General features: G+C 41.5%; 1 protein-coding gene across 1 annotated transcript in view; it reads right to left on the reverse strand.

Annotated features, from left to right (window-relative positions):
• Window positions 1-24,731, reverse strand: part of LOC308141652 (neurobeachin-like) — a gene marked incomplete at both ends in the record, with an annotated part of 240,698 nt that overhangs the window by 163,961 nt on the left and 52,006 nt on the right. Inside the window, 7 exon segments of the mRNA XM_080511859.1 lie at window positions 2,627-2,773; window positions 4,950-5,069; window positions 9,974-10,100; window positions 12,492-12,613; window positions 13,456-13,551; window positions 13,804-13,904; window positions 15,472-15,703. Of these exon segments, the coding sequence (XP_080367985.1) occupies window positions 2,627-2,773; window positions 4,950-5,069; window positions 9,974-10,100; window positions 12,492-12,613; window positions 13,456-13,551; window positions 13,804-13,904; window positions 15,472-15,703 (945 nt within the window).

Here is a 24,731-nt window from a genome sequence, read left to right on the forward strand (position 1 = left end):
GTCAACAGGCGCTGATAGGCCATGCGGCATCTCGTGTTTATATCTATGGGAGTATACAGAAGGAGCCACACTTTCAGCCTTTGACACGTCATATCTGAGAAGTGGTATAAAAGATGGATGTGTGGATCTTGTACTTTTACTCGAGTATGAAAAGTGAGACGTTTTGCCTCCCCACAACGACCACGAGTCCATCCCAGGTCAGATGATATCAAACATAACGTGACGAGAGCCGGAGGAGCCGGTCCTGTGCACCGATCTGACAGATTTACGGGCATAAATCACAATGAGGGAGGAGAGAGGCAACCCTGTGCGGTAATAATCCTTGCATTTTAACTCACAGTCGCACTCAAACACTGTGCATGAGCACGGGGGGAGTGTGTTCCACATCAAGCATGGATGAGACGGCCACGGATTGGAAAATAAATCACACGTCAGTAAAGTTTTTATTTTAGTTCTGGCTCCAACTGAGCAGAGTTGAAGCAGAAAAAAATATATATACAGTATATAGAGTTCGTCATATTGTGCAGTGGCGGTTCTCAATTAAAAGAGGCAGGCCTGTGGTCACCTGGACGGAGCTCTCATTACAACAACCAATCAATGGGACCGAGAACTCTGTGACCTTTCTCCCCTGGTTCACCTGGCTGCTTCCATCACAGCCACCATTACAAGAGCTCCGTTCAAAAGCTTCATCAGTTTTCCGGTAATTGTCTCCCCAGGAAGCGCTCTTCATTATTTCAAGGATTCTGAACAATTGCCCCGGTGTGTGCCGCCTCGTGTTAATAGACGGTCCGGAGGCGCAGGTAAAAAAAGGGGCGAGCAGCAGGTCAATGGCCTTCAGCAAAAAAAAAAGACCAAACAATGGCTTCTCCCAAAGAATACCTCACAATTCACTGACCTGATTGAAACGACTGCATCTTTAACTGGGCCGGAATTTATTTTTGATTTTTTTGGCTTTTGCAAAAGATGAGTTTTTTGGCAAAAAAAAACCCAAAACAAAACAACCTTTTCTGTCTTAAAAACTCCCCAAGAGGACATCAAAGTGGCATAAAAAGGCTAGAGATCTGGTGTTAAAAGCTGAAGTGTGTGTCTTTGCACCATGTGTGACGGAGTGCAGAGTTTAAAAAAAAAAAAAACAGCTGCAGAGAGAAACCGGGTGAATAAGAGGGAAAACACATCCTTTTTAGGTCGGCTGGAGCATTTTTGCCGTGGAAACCAGATGGAAAGGGGGAGTTAATTATAATAATAAAACAATATGGTTCTCTGTTTGTTTGTTGGTGTTAAACAGTCGTCTATCTTTCATCACCCTCTCAAAATGGAGGGTGAGGGGTCAATCCCAGAAGGTTGAGAGCGAGTGTAGGGCAAATTACAGAGATACGGAAACCACACAGATGTGTCCCACTTCATAGCAGTGTCTCGTCACGTCAGAGATGGAAGGTGAATCCAAAGACTTTTTTCTTTTTTTTTTTGGACTCAATCGAGGAGAGTGTCGAAGGGAAAAGCCGGCTCCACTGCAAATATGAAGCAACTCGTGTGTGCTCGATGTAAAGCATTGGGGCCAACAAACGACTCGTCCACGACTATTTTTTTCAGCATTATTGATTTGTTGGATTGGATTTCAAAGTATGTTTGAAACAAGAAGTATATTTGACACAAAAACATCGGCAGCGGCTGATTTTGCTGTGGGCGAAGTGGGCAGCTGCCCAGAGCCAAACTCAAGGAGGTGGGTGGGGCTGTGCACCGGCTCAGATACTGTCTGATCGTATGTTTTTTCAGAAATTTGTTTCTGAAAACATATGGAAGAGTAACAAAAACAAAATTTACGGTTAAAAAAAAAAAGAAAAGAAAAACCTTGTGCGGTTCAGAAAAAAAAATAGTCAATAATCAAAGTCAAGATTTTTTTTTTTTCACGTAGAGACATCTGTCCATCCCTCCTCATTTGCTCGTGGATGTGAAAGCACAATAAATCATTTAATTCTGACTAATTATGGACATGTGGATTCCTTGATCAATAATAACACAGTTTATAAGCACCCTAGCCGTCCCAACACTGATAACTGAAGCTGTTCTGCAGCATCATTCCACCACATCTATAAACCGTCTGCGGCGCATTTTGAAAAAGCATGTGGATGGACGGATCTTGTAAAAACAGCAAAAACAAAAAAGGCATGTAAAGTATTGTGAATCGCCCCGTGTTTGGATGGCGCTCTATAAATTGCCTTGTAATCATTATGAAGGGGACGGGACTCATGATGAATCCCAATCCCTGTGATGTATGGCAGAAGAATCCAAGTGAGATCTTGTAGAAAAAAAAACCCAAAAAAGACATAATATTTTTACAGCACATGATGAATGCCTGCAGTGCGATCCCTCTCCGGGCAGGTCAGCATCTTTCACCTGCTGGAGCCGACGTGAGCCGGCTCAGGTCCCCCCCTCCTCCGGCGCTTTGCGCCATTATCCCCCCCCAGAAGTGTGTAATTTATGCAGCCGTTTATCTGAGACCGAAAGGCGAATGGAGACAGGAGGCGCGGGGATGATGGCGGGGGAGCACTGCTCATTGATTTCACAGACGGATAGGTGAGGTGGACTCCTTACACGTAATCTAATTTAGTCGCCGTCGAGCACCTACCTTATAGCCCGCTCCCAGCTGATGGATTGCAAATATCTGTGCGGGATTGAGGGATTCGCTGAACACGTAGACGGCGCCGAGCTGCCCGCAGAAGACTCTGTTCGCATCCGCAGTCTCCGAGGACCCGAGGAAGCACTTATCGTAACTCTGAGAGAGAGACAGGAGAGAAAAAAAAGGCTTTATTATGTGGTACTTTAAGACTGAAGGAAACAAAATCAAGCTGAGAACAACACCAAAACATGTTCCTTTTTTTTATACGTTGACCCAGAAATTTTACGGCAGAGTGCCCTCGTCTTGTTTCACGGCTCACCTCAACAACTCCCAGACGCAAAGACAACCCTAATAGAGATGTGAACCCTCAGTATAACCTCTGGGATAGAGCGACTATGTTAGAATCAAACAACAGCAGCATGTATTAAACAAACAGCAAGAAATACTGGAGCAATAAATAAACTGAATTCTAATTGAATTAATTAATTGTGACCCTGTTTGCACGGCAACCTTTCAAGTGGAAACGTATTGTTTTTCCACGCCTTTGTTTCAGGAAAAGCTTTGAAATTACTCAAATTTAGCATTCCGACTTGAAAGCGTTGTCCTGCGCCGCACTGTGTACCACGCTGTGCCATTTCAAAAGGTTTGTCGTACAATTACTCTGACTGAAAGGTAATATCCAGCATGAGTATGTTTGATGTGGCAATTAATTAATGCAACTTTAGAAGAAAAGTGCTTTCCCGAAACGGAGCATTATGCTGCTTTTCATGGGTGGCTGTGAGGAGAAAAAAAAAAGTCTAATTCCACAATCAAAATGTGGAAAGTGAAAGGTCTGACATCAGCTGACATGGCTTTAAATACAGCTGAAGTTTAGAGAATAAAAGTTAAAAGTATGACCTACAAGAATCTGAATATATATCAAACAATTAGATGAAAAATCAGTTCTCAAGCCAGGCTAACAAAGAGAACATCGTACTGCCATTCATTGGACGTGCTTGGCGGGATCGAGGTTTTCATGCGAGTGATAGTGCAACACTGAATTAAACTGTCATCTTTAGAACTCTGGAGCTTCGCAGTGGAACTTGGAACCATTGCTGTTGACAGCGAATGTGTAGAAATGCTCTTATCTGGACTCCAGTGAAGCGACTCTGCCAGTGGCGGCGAAGTTACCAGGTTGTTATAGCATCCGATTGTCACAGCGCCTGTTTGTTGTTATAGCGCATTTTTGCTATAGCGCCCGTTTCTTACAGCGTCCGTTTGCACCGCAAGGTTTTCAAGTGAAAAGTTGTGGGTGCTTTGGAGCCACTGGAAGCGCAATGTTTGGAGAACGGCTCCTAACATGGGACAACAGTGCCAACTTGTGCCCTGGCCTGCTCACTACATTGTTTCCAGCGTTTGTTTGCCGTTTCCATGTAAACGGACATCGTTTTTGAAACTTTGCCAATTGTCATGCAAACGGTCATGTAGATGCAGTAAATTTAGAAATGGGACTTTCCCCATCATGTAATTATCCCAGTTAACCAGCTTTTCTGAGCATCAATCTGTATTTTGAAAGTTTGCAGGGTGAGGACTGAATATAAAAGAAGAAAAACGTGTTTTCAGCTCAATACTCGAAGTATCGAAAGAAATATGCAAAAATAGATCGAATCTATCTCTTTCGCATTTCCAGCTCTTTTTAATATACTTCGGTTATTGGAAACCAAGAATTTCAACAAATTCAATTTTGTTTGCATTATATTACACGTAAAAGGAAAGTAGTTGTTCCTATTTCTGAATAATTATGTGTGTGTCTCACAATATTTCGAACTGTGCTCCAGGTGTGTTTCCACCGTATCATTTTAGGCACAATGCTGCCACACAATGAAAAATTCATCGACAATAACTGTGGGATGTCTTCGGGATATTTCGGGGCAATTTTTGCACATATGAATTAAAAGCGAGACATTTTAGCCAGTCGTGAATAGCGATGTGTGTTAACGGGCTTCACTTTTGACTCGTACATGCAAATACGGCGTTACACCAATCCTCAGGCTGCATTTTAACTAGGGCAGCTTCGGTTTTATGATACAAAGCGAGCCACTCGAATTCATTCAGTTTTCCAATTGTTTTAAATTCACACCGCTGCACAAATGAACGTGTACGGTGGAAATTAAAATTCAAGTCATAATTCTGAGAGGAAAGGCTGGCAGGTTGAAGCTCATCGAGCTCTATTGAAGACCTGATTTTTTTTTTTTTCTTCCCTCAACTCGGTCGTATCCAACAGACATGAGAACCAGTGTGATGAGAGTGAAGTGAGAGAGAGAGAGAGAGAGAGAGAGAGAGAAGAGCTCACGTCGTTTGTGTTGACGTGCCACGCCATGTCGCCGTACGACACCAGCTGTCCGTTCACGTAGCATCTGATCTCGCTGTTCCTCCAGCGGCTGTAGATGTGAACGATGCTGATCATGTACCACTGGGGACGACAACACAGTCACATTCACACGGAATTCTAAAGTGCAAGAGAAGAACTGCAAGACGACGTCTTGGTGTGCGCCGCAGCGCAGGAGGATGAATAAATAAACCTGTGGGAAAAGGCTGAGTGGAGACCAGACAATGCTTTCTATTCACGGACCTGCTTCACACACTAGTTTATTAGACCATCAAACAAAAAGTACAGCAAGAGAGGCGACGGGGAAAAAGAGTTTCCATCAAGAAGGTACTCAATAAGGGGTGAACATTTTAAAGAAATCTCTCCTACCAGTGTGTGTTCAGAGAGAACAACTAATTAATTTGGGTTTCCACATTTCCTGAAAGTAGCTCATGCATGCATGTGGAGTATAAATTTGACTTTATGGTATTTAATAATTACTTAAATATCACTTACTTAATAATTGCAAATAGCTAGGTTAGTACTCGCCCTTTAAAAAAGAGGAATTGTGCATCGGTAGTTATTAAAATGACCATTTTAAAAGTGATTTTGTCTTTGGTTGAACGAGTTAACTGAAGTGTACATGCTGCTTATAAATGGAAAATAAAGTACTCTCATTGTATCTGTATTATTAGTGGGAAAAATTAAAGTCCAGGTGGTCGAGCCTTGAAAACTCATTATTGGTGGTTCGAAGTCTCCTTTAGCTAAACGCAGACCTATAATCCAATAGTGTGCACACGCATCATTATCACTGCTGTCTGTGTGTGAGTGTAATAATAAGTACTTTGAGACTGCTAATAAGGCGCACAAATGTGAAATGAGATGTACATTCACACCATTCACCATGATAAGTACATGGATAAACGAGTGAGGAAGAATCTGAACAATCAGGGTTTCTCCCAGCAGGTTTTTACTTTTAATTCTTATTGCGCCACGTCATGGAATAATGCACTATGAAACAATGTAATACATTTTCACCTCATTATATAACAATGTTGCATTTTGAATGAATGTTGCAACAAACTATTGCAAAATGCTCAAGTTTGATTTTTAACTACTGTTTCAGATCAAGTGCATCTACGAAGCCAAAGTTCTAGTTTAATTGCCCGTGGATCCTCATCACAATATCTCAGAGAGTAAAAAAAATACATCAGAGTATTCATCTGTAGAAACGGGCCCATTGTCGCACGCTGAACTGAATCCTGACCTTAAAGCTGAGTTGGCCGGATCCACGGATAAGACGCTTAAAACCACCGAGCGGTGGGACTCACCTGGAGGCGTGTTCTGGATGGTTTCCTTATTTAAATCTCCTTGTGTCATCAAATGTAGTCTAGTGTCACAGTTTTATCTAACTTCATAATCTAGACCAGTGGTTTATTGGGGATATTGCAAAATACAGTGAAATGTTAAGGAAACCTCCCCTATAGCGGTTGCATTACACATGTTTGCTCGCTTTCACGCCAGCGTCACTGAGATCTCAGCTCGGGATTCATTGTCCTGTTCTATTTGCTCCTTTTTTTTCCTTAGATTTTCTTTAAGAATTTGACCATTATCTTGGTGGTTTGGTTGGACTGGAGGCAGGTTTGACCCACAGCCGTGGCTTCGTGACGCTCCCTTGAATCTTTGGCGGCCCCTCATAGGGAGATGGGCGCCATGGTTGGGAATTACTTATTGAGGCAAGACATTTCATTTAATAACTCAAGAAAAAAAAAATGCAAAAAGAGTGTGTCTCCTGCAGACTGCTGTGAGATGCAGCAGAGGATGAATGTGACTGGATTGACTCACCCACTCTCAGCACTAGAACATAGGACGTCTATAAGTCCATGACTGTGCGACCACTATTTATGGGTTTGACCCGAGAAGGGCGCCATGAGCGGGCTAATAGAATTACAGCTGTCTGCACACAAAGGTGTGGACACTTAAAAAAAAAAAAGAGGATTCATGGCTGAGGGGACAAGAGCAGGCTGCCTGGAGATCATTTAGAACTACCACTTATCCACAGCTGTCTGAACCCAGAATCAATTAAAAAGTTAATTTAACACACTCCGTCTTGGCAGGAACCCCCCCCCCCCCCCCCCAACCGAACAATAACCGGCATGGCGGCACTTGTGAGATGAATAGTTGCTCCCAGGTGTTGTGTGCATTAAGGCTCTAATTGTTTGACATGTGTTTTCAGCCGTTTTTTCCCCCCCTTCTCTCAAGATGTGCTCCAACCAGCACTGCACACTGAATTAAGTTGGCTTTTCTCATTTGCATTTACGTCCAATTACAACTGATCTGGTGCGCGTTCCAGATCTCGTAAAAAAAAAAATACAAATGCAAATACTGGGAGGCATTGATGCTAATATATTATACAATGTGATTTGATTATGTCACAAAAGAATGCTTGTGTTGTATACGATTGTGATTGTTATTACTGTGTTTGTGTATGAAGTCCTAGTCTGATGAGTGCTCATCGGAGACACTGCTGTTATTGTGGTGAGGCGCGTTTCCTCGCCTCGTTCTCGTGAGATCAGTGTCCGAGTAACATTTCAGGTGAAAACGCATCAATTCTGCATTTTTGGTTGCAGTTTTGAACGTTTTGAAAACCTTGTCCACTTACACCATTTTGAAAATTGGTGTCCTTTACATGTACAGTCACTAGCAGGCGCTGTTTTAGACTAAATTTGATTACTATTCAAGGTGAATATAGAATATTGTTCATATACTTGTGCATGAACAGAATAATTATTTACTACGACCACCGGTGTACAAACAGTGGCAGTGTTTTCTCGTCTACATTAAGATGGGATGCATACAGACGCCCCTGTAATTCACCTAACACACAAATAAAATGAAAATATTCATTTAGAGAGAAAGTTTTGTTTTTGTTTTACATTTTCACTAAACCTTCCCAGTGCTGTTAGAAAAAATTAGACGCCACCTCGGCTAATGTAAAAAAGCTAATTGCAGTCAGGAGTTTGTTAACCTGGAGTCCGATCATTAAAATTAAATTGGGCTCGAGTTTAAAGCCACTTTGATCGGAGAAAAAACAAATACAACACTTTTTGTTATTCACGAGAGAATTCTACAAAATCTAAATCAAGCTTGCAAGAACAGGACTTTGAAACGCCTACACTCAATACTTGCCGAGAAAATCTTAACTTGAGTTCCTCACTAGCACACATTGAGACAAACTATATGGAAATTAAGATGTTTTTATACTCTTCTGAGAAGTGGGCGTCCACATAAGTTGGCAGTAAAACTACAATATAGTTTGACAAAACTAAAAAAACAACCCCAGGATACCACTAAAAACTCGAAAAAAAAGAATCCCTGGAGCTTGTTAACATCATGAATTTACCGTACGCAAAACACGGAACCAATTGAACGTGGCAGGACGTTAAAAAAAAGAAAAAAGAAAAATCCACAGTATGTCAAAAAGCAGCTTGACACTCCAGAACACTAAAGAGAATGTGTTGTTGAGTGTACACAGGGATGGAGCTCATGGGTTTTCATAAAGTTACATTTTTTTAACCTCGTTTAAATGACGACAGTTGGAGCCTTTTCAAAATGTTCCACCGTTTTTAAAAAATTGCATTTCTCTGTTGCTCAGATTGTAAAACAGCAGTTTGCTCTAAATATACACCAAGCTCTGTACTTAATTTGCATCCATTGACAGCTATTTTCAGAGCTTTTATTCACTGTTCATCTCATTCTGTTGATGGCGTGACGAGTTCACTCGATTTTCATTAAACATTCAACGGATCTGTTTAATTAGAGAAAAAATGCTCCACCTCCTTCTATTATTGTTTGTGTTGAATTGGATTCACAACCTTCATGAAGATCAGGTCACATTTAATTAAAGTTACAAAGGGTTAGCAGGTTTTTTTGGGGTTTTTTTTTCTTGCCACCGTATAAAGTTGTGTTTGGAAACGGGGCGGGTGTTTCGAAGTCGGAGGTGATAAATAAATTTAAAACAGCTGTCGGGCACAGTTAAAAACCAGATGGCGTTCACAGAAATCTCCCCGTATTACAGTTATCTTCTTACATCTGTGGTAAATTTAGACATTAAATATAAGTCTGATCGCATCGTTTTTAAATAAAAAGCATGCATCAGTATCCAGGTTGTAAATCAGCTGTACCTCTAGACTTTACTTTTAATCACCGACTGGTCTTTTTTATTTTACATGATCAATTCCTTTATTTTTATTACACATACAATAAATACATTGTAGCCACTTTGATTATATTCTGCTCTTATTTGTATAAATATCTCTTGTATTAGATGCATGGCATCATACTATTGATGTCGCACCATTAAATAAATGATCATATATCCATGGATAAATAAATAAATAGGTATGAGGGCAAGAAAGTTAGAATCTTCTAACTTGGTAATGTCATTTTTACCAAAGGTTAAGGGTGAAAGTTGATGATGGAGATGGAGGAGGAGGAGGAGGAGGAGGAGGCACAGGGGAAATAAGCAGGGTGTGATTTGCTGGAGGGAAGATGAAATTTATCTCCCCTGCATGGCGATAAAAACTTTACCAGCAGCAGACAACCACACACACTAAATAAAAGGTATTTGATCAGAGTACTCTACTTCAAGCTGAGTAATCTGAGTCAGCCAGAGCCGTCTCACTCGTCTACAGTGACACTCCAACAACTTAAAACCCATAATTTTAGGTGAAATTCTGACCCATAAGCAAGATTCCATAAGAAAAAAAAAGCGCTTGTCAGTGACATTCATTATGGTCTTGCATTTGATTTTGACAGTAAAAAAGCAGTATTTTTTCTAAATTCGTACTAAAATTAGGTATTTTTAGACCACATTTAATGCTCTTTCATGTTTCCTCCTCCAGAACATCCCTCCTTTGACATTCATCATCAAATCACAGCCTGGAAATAAACATAAAGCCAACACTGGCTATATATTTTGATACAATGAGAGCATTGAAAAGCCATACCTTCCTGGGCTGAAAGTCGTACTTCACGCAGTGCTGGAAACCTTTTCCCTTCGACTTGAGCGACGTCACAATCAAGCAGTTTCCCACGAAGTGTGCGGAGTAGCCGATGCCCTTACTGGTGCGAAAGCTGCAAACAGACGTCCAGATTCACTTCATCAGCAAAGAAGCACGCAACAGAGGAAGGTTTTGTATTCTGCATTTCTTACATTCCATTTTTAAGATACCACATATACTGCAAAAAAAAAAAAACAAAACCCAACAACTGATGATTGGGATAATGGAGTAATAGACGCAGCAGATAACCAGAACAGCTCAGATTCTTTAGAGAATTATGTCGTTCACACAACGAACCCGGTTCACCTAAACCTGCTGTTTCTGGCCTGTCGTCCACATGAGGTGGTTGAAGAAGCGTGAAAACAGGTTTTTTTGAACACAGTTCCCAGAGTGGGAAATTCTAAAACCCCGGCTCGTGCCGTCTAACCCCCCGGGGGGTTGGACGGCAGAGTCGGCAAAGACGATCATCTGTGGAAAAAAGATGAGGTAATCACCCCGCCCCCTTCCCTCCCACCGCGGTCCGTGATGTCATCAAATAACCACAACAATCAGGAACTACAAAGCTTTGGTGGAGCTTCAGAAGCTACTGACGCTAGGAGGAGCAGGGCCATAGACCTATAGAACTAGAGTAATATACAGGTTTATGAGCAGGAATATACTGCTAAATTTCTATGTGCTCTGTCTTCTTCTGCCTTTTTGGTGTGTTTGGTGAGTCACAGCGCCCCTAAAGGCCTGGCATGTGTACTACATGCCCTGAATCCTCGTCTTGAGCCGAGTTCATAGTGACGTGTGGACTGAATTTATTATGGAGAAGGCTGGGGAGAAAAAAGATCAGTTTTTTGGGGGGGGGTTTTGTCATGTGGCTGTACCCTTAATGCAGCAAATGAGAAAAAAGGAAGCAGCCGAAGGGTGACTAGACATTTCACAGGCAGACCAAATGATTACAAAGGGACGGGCGAGTTAATGGTGGCCGCACTTTAGTTCTGCTCTCAATATCTCTCTGAACCTGTACAACTGTATGAGCGCACTCAAACACACAGAACTGTGCAGCACCACAGCGGTTCTCAGTTCTCAGTTCTCTCTCTCTCTCTCTCTCTCTCTCTCTCTCTCTCTCTCTCTCTCTCTTCTCTCTCTCTCTCTCTCTCTCTCTCTCTCTCTCTCTCTCTCTCTCTCTCTCTCTCTCTCTCTCTCTCTCTCTCTCTCTCTCTCTCTCTCTCTCTCTCTCTCCTCGGACTGAACATCTTTTTTTCCACCGCTGACACATACTCAATATACTCCTACAGCCCTGAGCTCTATAGCAGCCTTCCATCTTCAAAGAGCCCCGCCGCCGCCGCCGCCGCTGCCGCCCACCGGGATCATCTAAAACAAACAGGCCTCTTTGTTACGGCAGATAAAGAGAGTCCAGGCCTTTACATTGTGTGTTTGGAGGCGGGGTCACAGAGATATAGAGCCGGTCTCGCCTCTGAAGATACAATCCCTTCTTTTATTTATTATTATTTGCGAACATGCCCCGCTACAGAGCCGTGAGACACTCCGAGCAATGCATAAACAGGATTAGCTTGTCATATCTCACCTTTTTCTCTTGACACTCTGTGAGTGGAGGAAAAGCCGCCACATGAATACCAACATCTCGGGCCCACAATGCCTTTTTGATGTGACACATCAGAGAAGGAGGTGAGGAGCTTCTCTCGTTCCCGCCAATAACACGCAGCAAAATTAACTGTCATCTTTCACCAAATATCCTCCCTATCCTTCCTTCTCATCTCAATTATCATGCCTTTCTTTCATACGCCTCATGGCATTGTGTGATTTTTCTCCCTCTCATTAACGGAACGCACGGCAGCCAAACATCGCTGCACTTTTGGGTTATTGATTTTAACACTAATTACCTGCGAGCGCCTCCACGAGTCGGTGCGTGAGCCTTGTGTGGCAGACGATCCAATCTAAATTAATAACTCGGCGGCGAGTCGATCTGCCTCCCCATGTAGATTACTGCTGCAGTTCATGCCTCCGCCGCCTCTAATCTTAATAATCTCTCCTAATTCCCACTTGTCGATTACAATTCATGTGTATTATGTGGGAAATTGGAGCCCTTTCACAAGCCACATTACAGCTTTTTTGCCAATGTGTGGAGAAAAAAAACAAAAAAAAGGGAGTTTAACCTTGGAAAAAACAAGTTGCAGTCCTAATCTTCCTAGGAGGAGAAATCACTGCGGGTTAGGAAGAATCGCACGGCGCACTGCTTTGTCAATAAAGCTGCTGGTGGCTTCATAGGCCTCTGCAGAGGGGGGGCGAGTCCTGACACAAAAGCTAAAGCAATTAGATTGATAAAAAGCAGGAAAGTATAATTTCGTTCTCTTTGGTTTTTGACTTACAGCTCCGGTGAGAGAGAGAGAGAGAGAGAGAGAGCGAGAGAGAGTGAGGACTGTAAATACAAAAGAGGGTCGGGTGGTTGAGTACTCACCAGTACAGATATGGCTTGTCCTTGTCAACATTGATGTTATTCAGTGGATCCATCCTGAACCAGGTGTTGAATGTAAACCCGTTCTGATAAGGCCACTTGGCAATAGGAGGCAATGCAATCGCCTGCATGGATAAAGAAAAGAAGAAAAAAAAAGGACGCAGCAAAGGATAATATTATGAGAAGTCGCTCTTTAAAAAAAATATATTGTTACTGCCTCTGGAGGCCAGTTAGTCGCTTTATAAGGTAAATTACACTACTGCATATTTTAAAGCAATATGTGCGTGCACATTTTCCACTAATCTTAAATGGAGTGGTTTAAAACAACTCTTTAACCGACGGTGAAAAAACGAGGTATAATGACTTTTACTGCGACGGCTCATTTAGTCCTTTTAATCAGCAACCTGCGGTGTGTTGATTAAAAATGCAGCAAGCCAGGAAACAAAGATTTACCCGGGCTGTCTGACCTTGCAAAATGTAAAAGTTAATGACAAAAAAAAAGGTAATCTATAATACATCTGGTTTCAATGTGAGTGTTTTGTGACGTGTATGTGTATATATATATATATATATATATATATATATATGTTTATGATTTCATAAACTATAAGAAGGAACAATAGAGCTTTGTGCTCATATATCGTGGCCTCCAGGAGGCAACAATGTAAAATATTAAAAGAAAAGAATGCAACATAAAAGAGAAGATGTATTAAATAATTCCACATTTCTGCACAGTTCTCAAGCCAGAAAATAAAAGAAAGATACACGCATCCTGCACCAGATTCTACTAAAAACAGCATGTTTTTAGTAGAATGCGTCACTGTTAGCGTCACTGTTAGCGTCACTGTTTCTCCAAAACTTGTGTTAAGAGTTCTATGTTGATCCTCCACTACGTTTACAGCTAATACAGTCTGTCAAACTGACACTTTCTAATGGGAACTCAGGAGTGAGAAACAGGCGAGCTTACTGCGGCGCTGCGACCGGGGAAGTTGAAGAAGGCATCTGGACCATGTCTCTGGGGCATCTGATTCAGCACAGACAACATTTTGACTGCATGCTTGGGCTGCACAGATGGCGGAGATAATAAAAGAAGAAGAAGAAGAAGAAAAAAAAAAGACTATTAACAAGACAGTGAAGGCTTTCTCTCTGGGACTGGCTGGACCGCAGACACTCAATATCTTGTCATTCATCTCATCTCATTCATTCATTGTGCAGATAGTCAATAACAGAACAAGCCCCCCGGACGGATCTGATGGCGTCCGGAGGGCGAATCCACGCCGTGGCTACGCTCACGTCTCGTCCTGGCACCGCTTACCCAGACGCCTCCTTCCCCTCGCAGCCGGCTGAAGAGCAGCTTCAGCTCCTTCACCGTGATGCTGTAGCTGGCCAGCACTCCCAGCATGTCCACCAGCAGGTCTGGGAACACACACACACACACACACACAAAATATAACCAGAGGCATTTCACAGATGTCACCGTTTATTTTTGCAGATGCTTCAGTTTCTGCTCTAACGGACACAGTTTCACTTTAGTTTGCGGTTCACTGTCCGTGACACCTCGTCGTATTTAAATACATAAACAAAGATACATCTATGGAGAAAGATACATCTATGGAGAGAAATGTTGAAATTCCAGCCACATAAACCACAGATAAAATGTGCTCGGATATCAAATTAGATAGAAAATCCTGAAAAGAAAGGCACATATCAGTTCCCCAGAGATGGCAATGATTATATGAATAATAATGTCATATCTAAGATTATTATGTGGGAAACTTATCAGACCAACAGGCAAAATTATTATCAGGATTTAAAGTCGAGACATAATTCTGGTCTATTGTTGCATCGACTTTCGTCTTGAACCGTTTTGTAACCTGCTTCAGGTGGATTGAGGAAACAACGGCAGTTTATTTCTCAATATTGTTGATGAATTCTTGTAAGACTGAAGCATTAAAACTTCATTTAACCTTCAGAAACTCAGGAACGTTTTGGAAGAAATTCAACTGATTGAATTTAGAATAAAACATTACTTATTTTGTTAGAATCGTGCTAAACGAAACCAATAAAAAAATAATAAATTACATTTTCCTTTTATTACATGCACGCTCTCAAAATGTTTAAAGAGATCAAATGTCCACTCTTTCTCTCACTTTGTAGTGATTACTTAAGACGGTGAGTCTGGCAGTTTCTTTATAACTGACAAGTGAAAACCTTGCTCTTTCAAAATGTTTCTATTTCTTCTCTTCCTTAACCAGTGTGTGAACAGACACTCGAACCAATAACAGCAGCGTTATCAGTGTTCATCCAAACCAACACACTCTCACTTCTTTCCATATCAATGCAGTTGCTTTTTCCTCTTTTGGCCCGAAAGTTAATTCTCCTGAAACGGAAAGATTTAAGCCCCCCCCCCCCCCCCCCCCCCTCTCGCTTTCATTCACTGGGGGAGAGAAGTAATGCTCTGCTTACAGATGGAGTACCTAAGATACAGTTTACAAGGGTCTCAAAGTAAATATCAGAAAACATGGTTTTATTGAATTTGTGGAGAAGTTGTCACTTGCTGATGTCTGACTTCACATGGCCGCTTTTATCGCCATGAAAGGGTTTATAATAATTATTTTTTTCTGTTTTTGTTTTTATTTTATTTGATCTTTTCTTTATTTTCTGTTTGGGGGCGTATTCTATGTGTGACTGGATGTGTTTATATGCACAATTGGATTCGTGGGTGTGCCACTGGTTGGCACGATATGTATGTGTATTAAACTGAAAAGTTCTAAATAAAGTTTTCAAAAAAATAACAACAAAAGGCTCCCAAAGTGGAACTTTCTGAAAACGCTTCAGCTCTGTCATAGTGTCAATGGGAGAACGCATAACTTTCTGAAAATGCTCCGTCTCCGTGTGAACGGCGATGCCGCGCGTGCTGCACCAGAGGAAAAACCAACATCCCTGCAAGTCGTACTTAATGGGACCAAAAAGGCCGCCGCACCTGCGATCATGTCGTCCACGGAGCCCATCTGGAGCAGCACCTGCTGGATGAGCCCCACCTCGGTACTGGTCTGCAGGTTCCGGACGCTCTTGCGGAGGATGGCGGTGAACATGCTCCAGATCTCCGCCTGGCAGGCGACGTCGCAGCTCCGCAGCAGCTCCGCCATGCAGCCGATGCTCGCCGCATCCTGGATGATGAAGTTCGTCTCCAGATCAAACTCGCCGCCCACCAACTGCAACCGCGAGCGGGACAGATGGAGAATGTTTGTAAAAATCCAAAAAATACTTTATTAATCCCTGAGGGGGGGAAAATTGTGTTTTTATATCCTTTATGTGTTTGTTAAAATCATTCAGTGTTACAAGCAACAACAATGACATTAAAAGTGTGCAATGATTATTGATTTCCCCTGCTGCTTCACCCTTGTCTCACCTCTGTTTTCTATTATGTTTTATTTGTTCTGAAGTATTTGCAAGTAATAAATATTGATAGAGGAACCGCAATTGTCAAACACAAACCCAAGCGTAATTTAGAGTAACAGATGAACTTCAAACGCATGTTTTTTTTGTGGAGAAAATGTGAAATCTACTCAGAAATGTCGACCTGGGGATCATCCCCCAACCCTAATACAAAGAAATAATACGAATACGAGGAAAATAAATGACAAGTTTGCAATTTTCTGGTTGAAAATTGACAATATCAAAATTAAAAAGAGACATTTATAAAGATTTTCAGTTAATCGAAGGCCTGGATGTAAAGGTGTCAGAAAATGTCTTTCACTGTTTTGGTTGATCAGGATTTGAGCTCAAATCAACCAATCAGGCCTTTTTCCTCCACGTTCCCAGAGTTAATGGAGAAGCGCTGGGCTGCACTGAAGGCGTGGTGAATGGTGAAAACACCCGGCATAATTTCACCTCAATGAAACGAGGACGGAAGCGGAGTCACAATCGTTCCCCTTTTTCGAGTCGCAAGTGGTCACGATGAACAAACAAAAAACGGCAAACAACAATCAGTAAAGCCGTTCTTCAAGTCCAAAAAAGCATGAAATGATCCCGCTGGAGGAGGCTGTTTGGTGTGTATGAACTGTGCCGACGTCGAGCGTCAAAGCGAGCGGGTGGAAAATAGTCCTGGATCAACGTGATGGACGGGTAATAGCCGGGAACGAGCCGCGGCGGCGTGAAGCGTGAGGAGGCCAGCCCGTGGAAGAGCAAATCTACTCTCACTTCAATCACCATCACGTCTTTTCGCACTTACAGAACAAGGAGGTTTGTCACCGAGACGCTGGAACTACGAGAATTTGTTCAGAACGGGAAGTAGGAAAATGAATGCAAGATATTTCTGTTGAGTAAACGGGGTTCACTGGTGTATCGCTTTTCCACCGCGTGATCGGTCCCCAGATGTCGCTTCGTCGAGCCTTTGGAAGAACGTTATGGATCTTTACGTTACAGAACGCTGTGGACCTTTACGTTACATTATAGAATGTTACGTTATGGAATGTTATGGATTGTTACGTCACAGAACGTTATGGATCGTTACCTTACAGAACGTTATGGATCTTTACGTTACGTTATGGAATGTTACGTTATTGATTGTTACGTTACAGAACGTTATGGATCGTTACGTTACGTGATGGAACATTACGATATGGAACGTTATGGATCGTTACATTACATTACAGAACGTTATGGATCGTTATGTTACATTACAGAATGTTATGGATCGTTACGTTACGTTATGGAACATTACGATATGGAACGTTATGGATCGTTTTGTTACATTACAGAACGTTATGGATCGTTACGTTACGTTATGGAACATTACGATATGGAACATTATGGATCGCTTTGTTACATTACAGAACATTATAGATCTTTACGTTACGTTACGGAACATTACGATATGGAATGTTATGGATCGTTACGTTACATTGCAGAACGTTATGGATCGTTACGTTACATTACAGAACGTTATGGATCATTTTGTTACATTACAGAACGTTATGGATCGTTATGTTACATTAGAGAACGTTATGGATCAGAAGGTGAAGTAAACGGCTCCACAACGTGACGAGTGGAACATAAATCGCCCGACACAACGAATCGATAAAGAAATTAGTCGCAAACACCTTTAATAATCGAATTTTATTGATTTCATCGATTCGTTGTTGCAGCCCTAAAAAGAATACACACAAAAAAAAAAAAACATTCTCCATGGTAAATTTCACTCTGAAAAACCCAAACATTTACATGAATGAGTGCAGGGAGAGACCGGTGGGGAAGGCACACTCACTAACTGGGATTCATGGAGTGAAAACTCCACAGGGTGCCAATAATTCCCTCTCGGAGTCTGAGCTCACTTCCCAGAAATGTGCAAATGGAATCCCGTGAAGCCAAACAAGCTGTAACGGCTCTCCCCGCAAGTATAGTCAGTGTGTTAACTGCTATGAAGAACTGACAGACTGATGGGAGGCTGGTTATGTGTGTGCAGGCGAGCCTCGCTGCCAAACTGCCGGTTCCCACAGCCACCTGCCTGACGCCAAACTCACACTCCACTGCAGCAAACGTCTTGCCGCTTCGTACATCTGTCGGGGGAAACAAGCCGCATCTGCTGGCCAAGTCTAAACAGATAATGAGGGCTTTCATTTTCACACAATAATGGAAGTTGGATTCCAAAATCATTGGTTAAAAGTGTGGAACACTAGGGCTGCTCAATTATGGGGGAAAAAATGTTATCATAATCAGGATTATTTTGGGCAATATTGAAATCACGATTATTTGAATTTGGAACAGCATTTATTGAACATGTTTAAAAAAAATCACTCCCTGTTAAATATATAAAAATATCTTGTAATGTCGTAGTAAAAAATTAACGGTTGTACTGCACTCAATTTTTTGAAAACAATAAATAAATAAAATACAATAAGAGATAGATATACTTCAATAAATAAGTCCAACATAAATAAACTTATAACACACTTCTCAGAAACGCTTTTCTTTTCTCTCTTTTTTTCTCTCATTTCTCCAACAGAGCGCACACACGGTGTAACAACAAAACTACTTCCTCTTTCTACAAAATAAAGTTCCCCACCGCCCCCACAGTAACTGGGTGAATTATCACCTTAACCGATCACCACAGCGGGGAACTTTATTTTGTAGAAAGGCAGGGTTTTCTGGTCGGTCGTATTTTGGTGTAAGAGAAAAGAGTTACTGAGAAGTGTGGATTAATGGGGAATAAAGTTTGGAGTTCCTTGCTGAACACGCCTCTCCACAACATCATCCTTTTTCCTCCATTAGAGGAATTTTGAGATCGTCTGGAGCCAAAATCGTAACCACCATTAAATTTCCATGAATTTCACTTCTCAAGTGAAAATACATTGTTTACAGAAACTGAAAGAAATGTGGAAAACGCATGTAATTTTTTTTTACATTATCCACATCAGGCCTGTCACATTCAACGAAATGATACCAGCAATAAAGAAAATATCCAACAAACTCCACCAAAGTCCAGCTGAGAAACATTTATTCATTTCTTCTGAAAGCAGTGAGTATTTTAGGAATTAGCGTTGAAGAAAGGTTGTGTTTATGTCCTTACCTTGAAAACATATGCAGTGATTAATGGAAGAGACTTTTTTCGATGCCGAAATGCTCGACAGCAGTTATTATGAGACTAAAGCCCTTTTCCCGTTTCAGCCGTCGGGTTCTTAATTAACCACCAGCACAAGTATGAAATGAGGAGAAGGAAACAAAACAAAACTTCATCACTCTTCTTTTGTTATTAATGTCACTATTCTCATTCATGCAACCGTTCTGACAAATGGTATAATTGAAGAGGCAGAGAATAATTTCCAGATGTCGAGATGTAAATAAAGACCTGATTGCACATTTACCGCGACGAGAGCAGAGCTTCAAAATCCAACGCAGTAAATCAATACACTGTGTGAGGAGCACTTGATTTCATTGGTTTAAACCCCTTCATCAATGTAAATGACCAAACTCAGCCAGAAGCCGCTGCAGGGGTTTTATTTTCTATTATAAACAGGACAGCGAGCCAAACCTCCTGCAGAGTGAAATCAAACCGAGTGTAAATATGTTTGAGAAGAAACGGCAGCCTCCTGAGAACGCAGCACCTCAAAGTACTTACAATTAAATCCAATGAGACTTCAATATAATTTTCCCCGAAAAGAGAATCAGTTGTCTCTTTTATAGGTGGCGAACACAAAGACTGTGCACGGCAAACTGACAAACTGCACGTGACCTTTTTTATACTTCTTTTTTTTTTTATTATTATTACTGGACATAGTTTTCTACTTACATTTGTATAGTTATATTTCTATTTAAAGAGGAGAAATCATAGGCAATTTCCTATCAATAAAACTATTCTGACTGATCAGCCACAACAATATGACCACTAACAGTCAGTAATCTTCTTGAAGTTACCGAGTTAAAAGCAGGAAAAGAAACGGCCATATTGTGATAGTTAGACAACTGGGTCAGACCATCCAGGACACTGCAGATGTTATATGGTGCTCCTGGCCTGCAGGAAGGTAAAAAAAAAAAAGAAAAAAAGAATGAATTCTGCTTCACAGTGATATGAAGAGTCGACATCGAAGGTTAAAAAAAAGTGGTAACTTTTCTGACACCTCCTGTTTAAGACCCAGAAAGTCAGAAGGATCGTGAGGCTCCGGCGTTCGCGGTCTGTATTCATACTAGAAATCAAGATGAAGCAAAGCTTTTGTCCTTCTGCTCTACGAGAGGAAGAGCATCAGCATGGTCCTGTGTCTCCAGGGTTCATTGATAAGCAGCCAATAGGGACCCTTGATGTCAGAACCCTCAGCACATCTTGAGAGGTTCGAGCTGCTGGCCGTAACCTTGTGCTGGATTGGTGCGAGTCCACGAGGCGATCTCGCTCAGTAAAGGTTGTATATGCTTGTTTCACCAAGATAAAACCATTTTAAAAGGCACTTATACTTTTCATCTGTGTTTTTTTAACTGCATTTGTTCGGTTTGTCAGACTTGGATCGAATGACCTTCTGAAACGACGAACCTGCCAGCACAATCCCATAATGCTCCATTACGTTGGCCTTCTCGGGAGAATAACGAAATGGAATTCACTCCCAAATTAAGGACATATGGCCCGCCTGCCTGAAGCTCACTTAGTGACGGTAAGCCAGACGGCTTGAGGAGAAAATATCCTGTTGTCTGCTGAGAATAAAACCAAACAAAGAGGTTCGCCTCATCACCTGCCTTCCAACAAGACAAGGACGAGGGATTCGGGATAGACAACGGAAGAGACAAAAATCCCAAACAAAAAGGAAGAGAGAGGTGGTCTTGAGAGGAAACCTGTCGCTGACCTATAGGGGAAGGTTTTCAGAATGACAATGACCTTTGAGCACGGAGCTAAGACAGCGCGGCTTCGTGACGGGAGTGCGAATGTGACGTGACCAAGAGGCCGGTCGGCCGGACGGCCGAGGTCTGGAGGCGTTTGAGAATCTCTGCAGGGACGCCGAAGACGACGTCCACTCATTCGATGGCGCAGTCGAAAAGTTTGAGCAAATAAAGTAAAGCCTTAAAGCAGTAAAAGTGTCTGGACCTCACACATCTCTATGCAGCCGACTAATGAGTCCGCTTTTCAAATACCGGGCGGTGTTGTGCAGTATATCTTTGAACTGACAGTGGCCACTGCGAGATAAACACCCCAAAGAGGTTAAAAAAAACAAAAAAAAAACGAAAGAAAATATTCGGGATGAATTTTCCCTTGGTCCAAAACTGCACCGTCAAACTTTAATGTCCCGTATTCTTTGGGACTTCCTGTCGGCTCCCCACGACTCATGAAGCCCCACAAGAGCAGTGAGAGAATGTGACTGTACACTAATTTACTTTGAGCCCCGTCTCTCTGTCCCCGATGATTTCCGATGATAGATCACTGCCGGCCCCCGGTCTGTTTACCGCAGTTAAACCTAGCGGCAGCGCGGCATGCTGGGGAGGCTGAGCTCCTCGGTGAAATCACCTCCTCGCTGACACTGAGGCATTAAAGCAGTATCTGCGATCTGCACAATAAAACCGCAGCTTTGTAAAAATGTCAGGAATGCAAATGAGGCGAGACCCTCAATGAACCACTGTTTGACTAAACAATACTGCAGAAGACCTTCACTGTAGTGATTTATAATATCAAGCAAAGTATTACAATTATTTCTTTTTTAGTATGACCAGCGTGTTCTAAAATTTACAAAAATAGCGTTTGACTGTAATTAAATCCTTTTTGATCAAGTTGTTCCTATTCCGTCACCAACGGGATTTGGAAAGTGTATTTCTCTTACGGAAGAGGATTAGGGCTACTGTGGAAAAAAGAGTTATGACTTTTTCCCTTACAATTCTGACTTTTAAACTCAGAATTCTGACTTTAAACTCACAATTCTGACTTTTAAAGTCACGATTCTGACTTTCTGACTTTAAAGTATATATTACATTCATTGTCATTATTGAAAGACACCGTGGAAATGTTTATCAATGCAAGTAAGGAGTTTAAGATTGAGAAAATTAGAAAAAAATACCAAAACATTGAACTCAACCATCAATCAGGCACACATCTTTTGACCAATTTTCAAATTAACTCGAGTAAATACTTTAAATGTAATTTCTGTTAAACTTCATGTATTAAGTGAAAAAAAAAAGTTTTGGATTCAGAAAAGTTTCACTTTTACCTTTTGAAAACGCTGTCCGTTCACTCGGCGATGGCAGAAACGCCATGTAGTTTTCAAATCGGGCCACTAGTGGGTGCTGCTGTTTGTGTTTGTTATGAAACCAAACACACAAGTGCAGAAAACAATGCCTTATGAACAAAAACAACAGCGAGTATCATTACTGCGCGACCAGATTTGTACTATTGCTTTCTATGTGGCCGCTCTGTTAGTGTACTAATCAAAATCAAGAAAATAAAAGATAATAGGGTTTGACTGAAGTCTCTCAGGTACTACATTCAAGTCTGTGCTGCAATTTTAGTTGGCGGCAGCCTGTCAACTGTCAGCTTAAACGTTTGTCACAGTCTTTGCACATCCAATGGAACCAATCTGTATTTACTTAATGAAATCTCCTCACGGTCCTCTGAACGCAATTCAACATCACAAGCGCGGATGTCAGACAACGACAAGGCTCCGAATTGCAGCGGAGCACAAACCGCTGCAGATATCAGCTTTCTACGGAAAGCGGAAGCACTTTGTAACCGAGTGAAACTCGTTCAGCGGCCAGTATATCACTCTGTACCATGCAGGTTCCCCATGTGCTGCATTAAATCGGGGCTTTGCAGCCAAGCTAAACCATTCCCCCCCTTTTTTTCCCCAGGACACGGAGGAAACCTGCCTCCTCTGGCCAATGCTAATCATATCATTTCGATTAAGAATATCTGCTTTGGATTATTGAGACACCCAGAAGCTCGGCGGAGTGAAAAGGTTATACCAACACTGTAGTAATAGGCAGTATAGCATGTGAACGGTGGCGTCGTTAATATGCATCGGAAGCTGTCGCGTGTCAGGGTTGCTTCGCTGCCGCTGACTGACGGCTCGCTCATCTCACTGTGGCGGCACGGAGACTATAATAATAATATTAATAAGAGCAATTCCTTTCCGGAGGATCGCCGGGCTGCATACAAGCAGATGCAGGTTAGTCACTTTCACCCGTCTGACCTGCGTAGAACGAGATCGGCTGATATTACAGATAACCCGGCAGAGCTTGTTGATTCAAGGGAAATGAAAGAAGCCCCGCTGTATTACTGATTCTTCTTCTTTTCTTTTTTGTTTTTTTTCTCCTGTGATGGGGATACGATTCAACCAAGCAGACGTTTATTACTCCCGTCCAGCAGAAGCGCAGATTGTTTACGTGAAAGCAATTAAAGGAGGATTCTCAAGTCAATTATTCACCTCAGTGGACATTCTGCTGGAGCGTCATCAGGATATGAGAGACAATTAAGTGCAATTTTATATTTTTTTTCCCCTGTGGAAATGGTGCATCATTACCATGAGGTAGAGACTAAAGAGCCCTTAAGAATAAATAAAAAATAAACAAAAACCTATTTCTACTTTATTTCTTATAATTGATTGGCTATTTGTTTGTCCTACAAGTGTGATTTTTTCATTACAAACGCATTTTCGTAGAGGAAGTTTTGTGTTTTCACTGCAACGTTTTGAAAACCAATGTTCATTTACGCAGAAGTGGAAAAGCTGAAAAAAAAAGGATGTAGTTCTCATGTTGGGCCACTAGTGGACGCTCTTCTTTGTTCTGATAAGGTCTGCAAACTGCGGGTCTGGAGCCACATGTGGCTCTTCAGTTCCTCTGTCGCGGCTCCCTGAAGCTTTCAGAGCGTGTAATGGAAATATAGTTTTTAATTATACTTTATTTTGTTTGCATTCCATGCAGATTTTCAAAAAATTTCAAATCTGCAGGATGAAAACAGATAAATGAGGTATAACAGCAAGGTCAGCCATACCGTTGAAATGAAAAATGAAAGGGAAAAAAAAGGTGAAAATAAAAAAAACATAAGAAAAAAGGCGAAAAAAAGATTTTAAAAAGAAAAAAGAGGAAAAAAGACAAAGAGAATAAAATGAGAGATAGGTTTAAAAAAGAAAAAAGGAAAATGGAAAATAAGAGAAAAAAAGGAAAAAGAACAAAATGGGAAAAAAAATTAAATGAATAAAAATAAAGAAATAAAGCAAAATGAAAAAAGGGGAAGAGAACAAAATGAGAAAAAATGTGTTAAATGAAGAAAAAACTAAGAAAGGGAATAAGAAAAAATGAAGATTTTTATTTATTTTTTTATTACAGCTAAAAGCACTCTAAATATATTTTAGATATTTATTTATTTATGCCAGATAATCAACATGTTTTACGGCTCCAGCAAAAATATATTTGGTTGAAAATGGTGAAAACGGCTCTTTTGGTCATCAAGGTTGCAAAACCCCGTCCTCGGGCTCGTTTTCCTTCTCGCCCCCTGACCCAGAGACGGCATCACATCTGTTTCCACAAGAGACTCCAGAAAAGACTCGGTATCTTAATGCAGCAGAAGCACAATCAGCACTTGGAAGGTGAACATTGTTAAGGTTTGACTCACTCTTACTGTCAACGCAATGCAGCCAAAAAGATTACGTATGATGCAAAAATGTGGCGCGCAAAAGCAACAGTAGAGGAAACAATGAGCCGAGCGCTCTGCAGCCAGGAGCTTTAACAGGACCAGACGGAGGTCAACTCAAAATACAATATCTGAGTGGAGAAATC

Source organism: Blennius ocellaris (genome assembly GCF_963422515.1).
Source record: "Blennius ocellaris genome assembly, chromosome: 2".
Lineage (NCBI taxonomy): Eukaryota > Metazoa > Chordata > Actinopteri > Blenniiformes > Blenniidae > Blennius > Blennius ocellaris.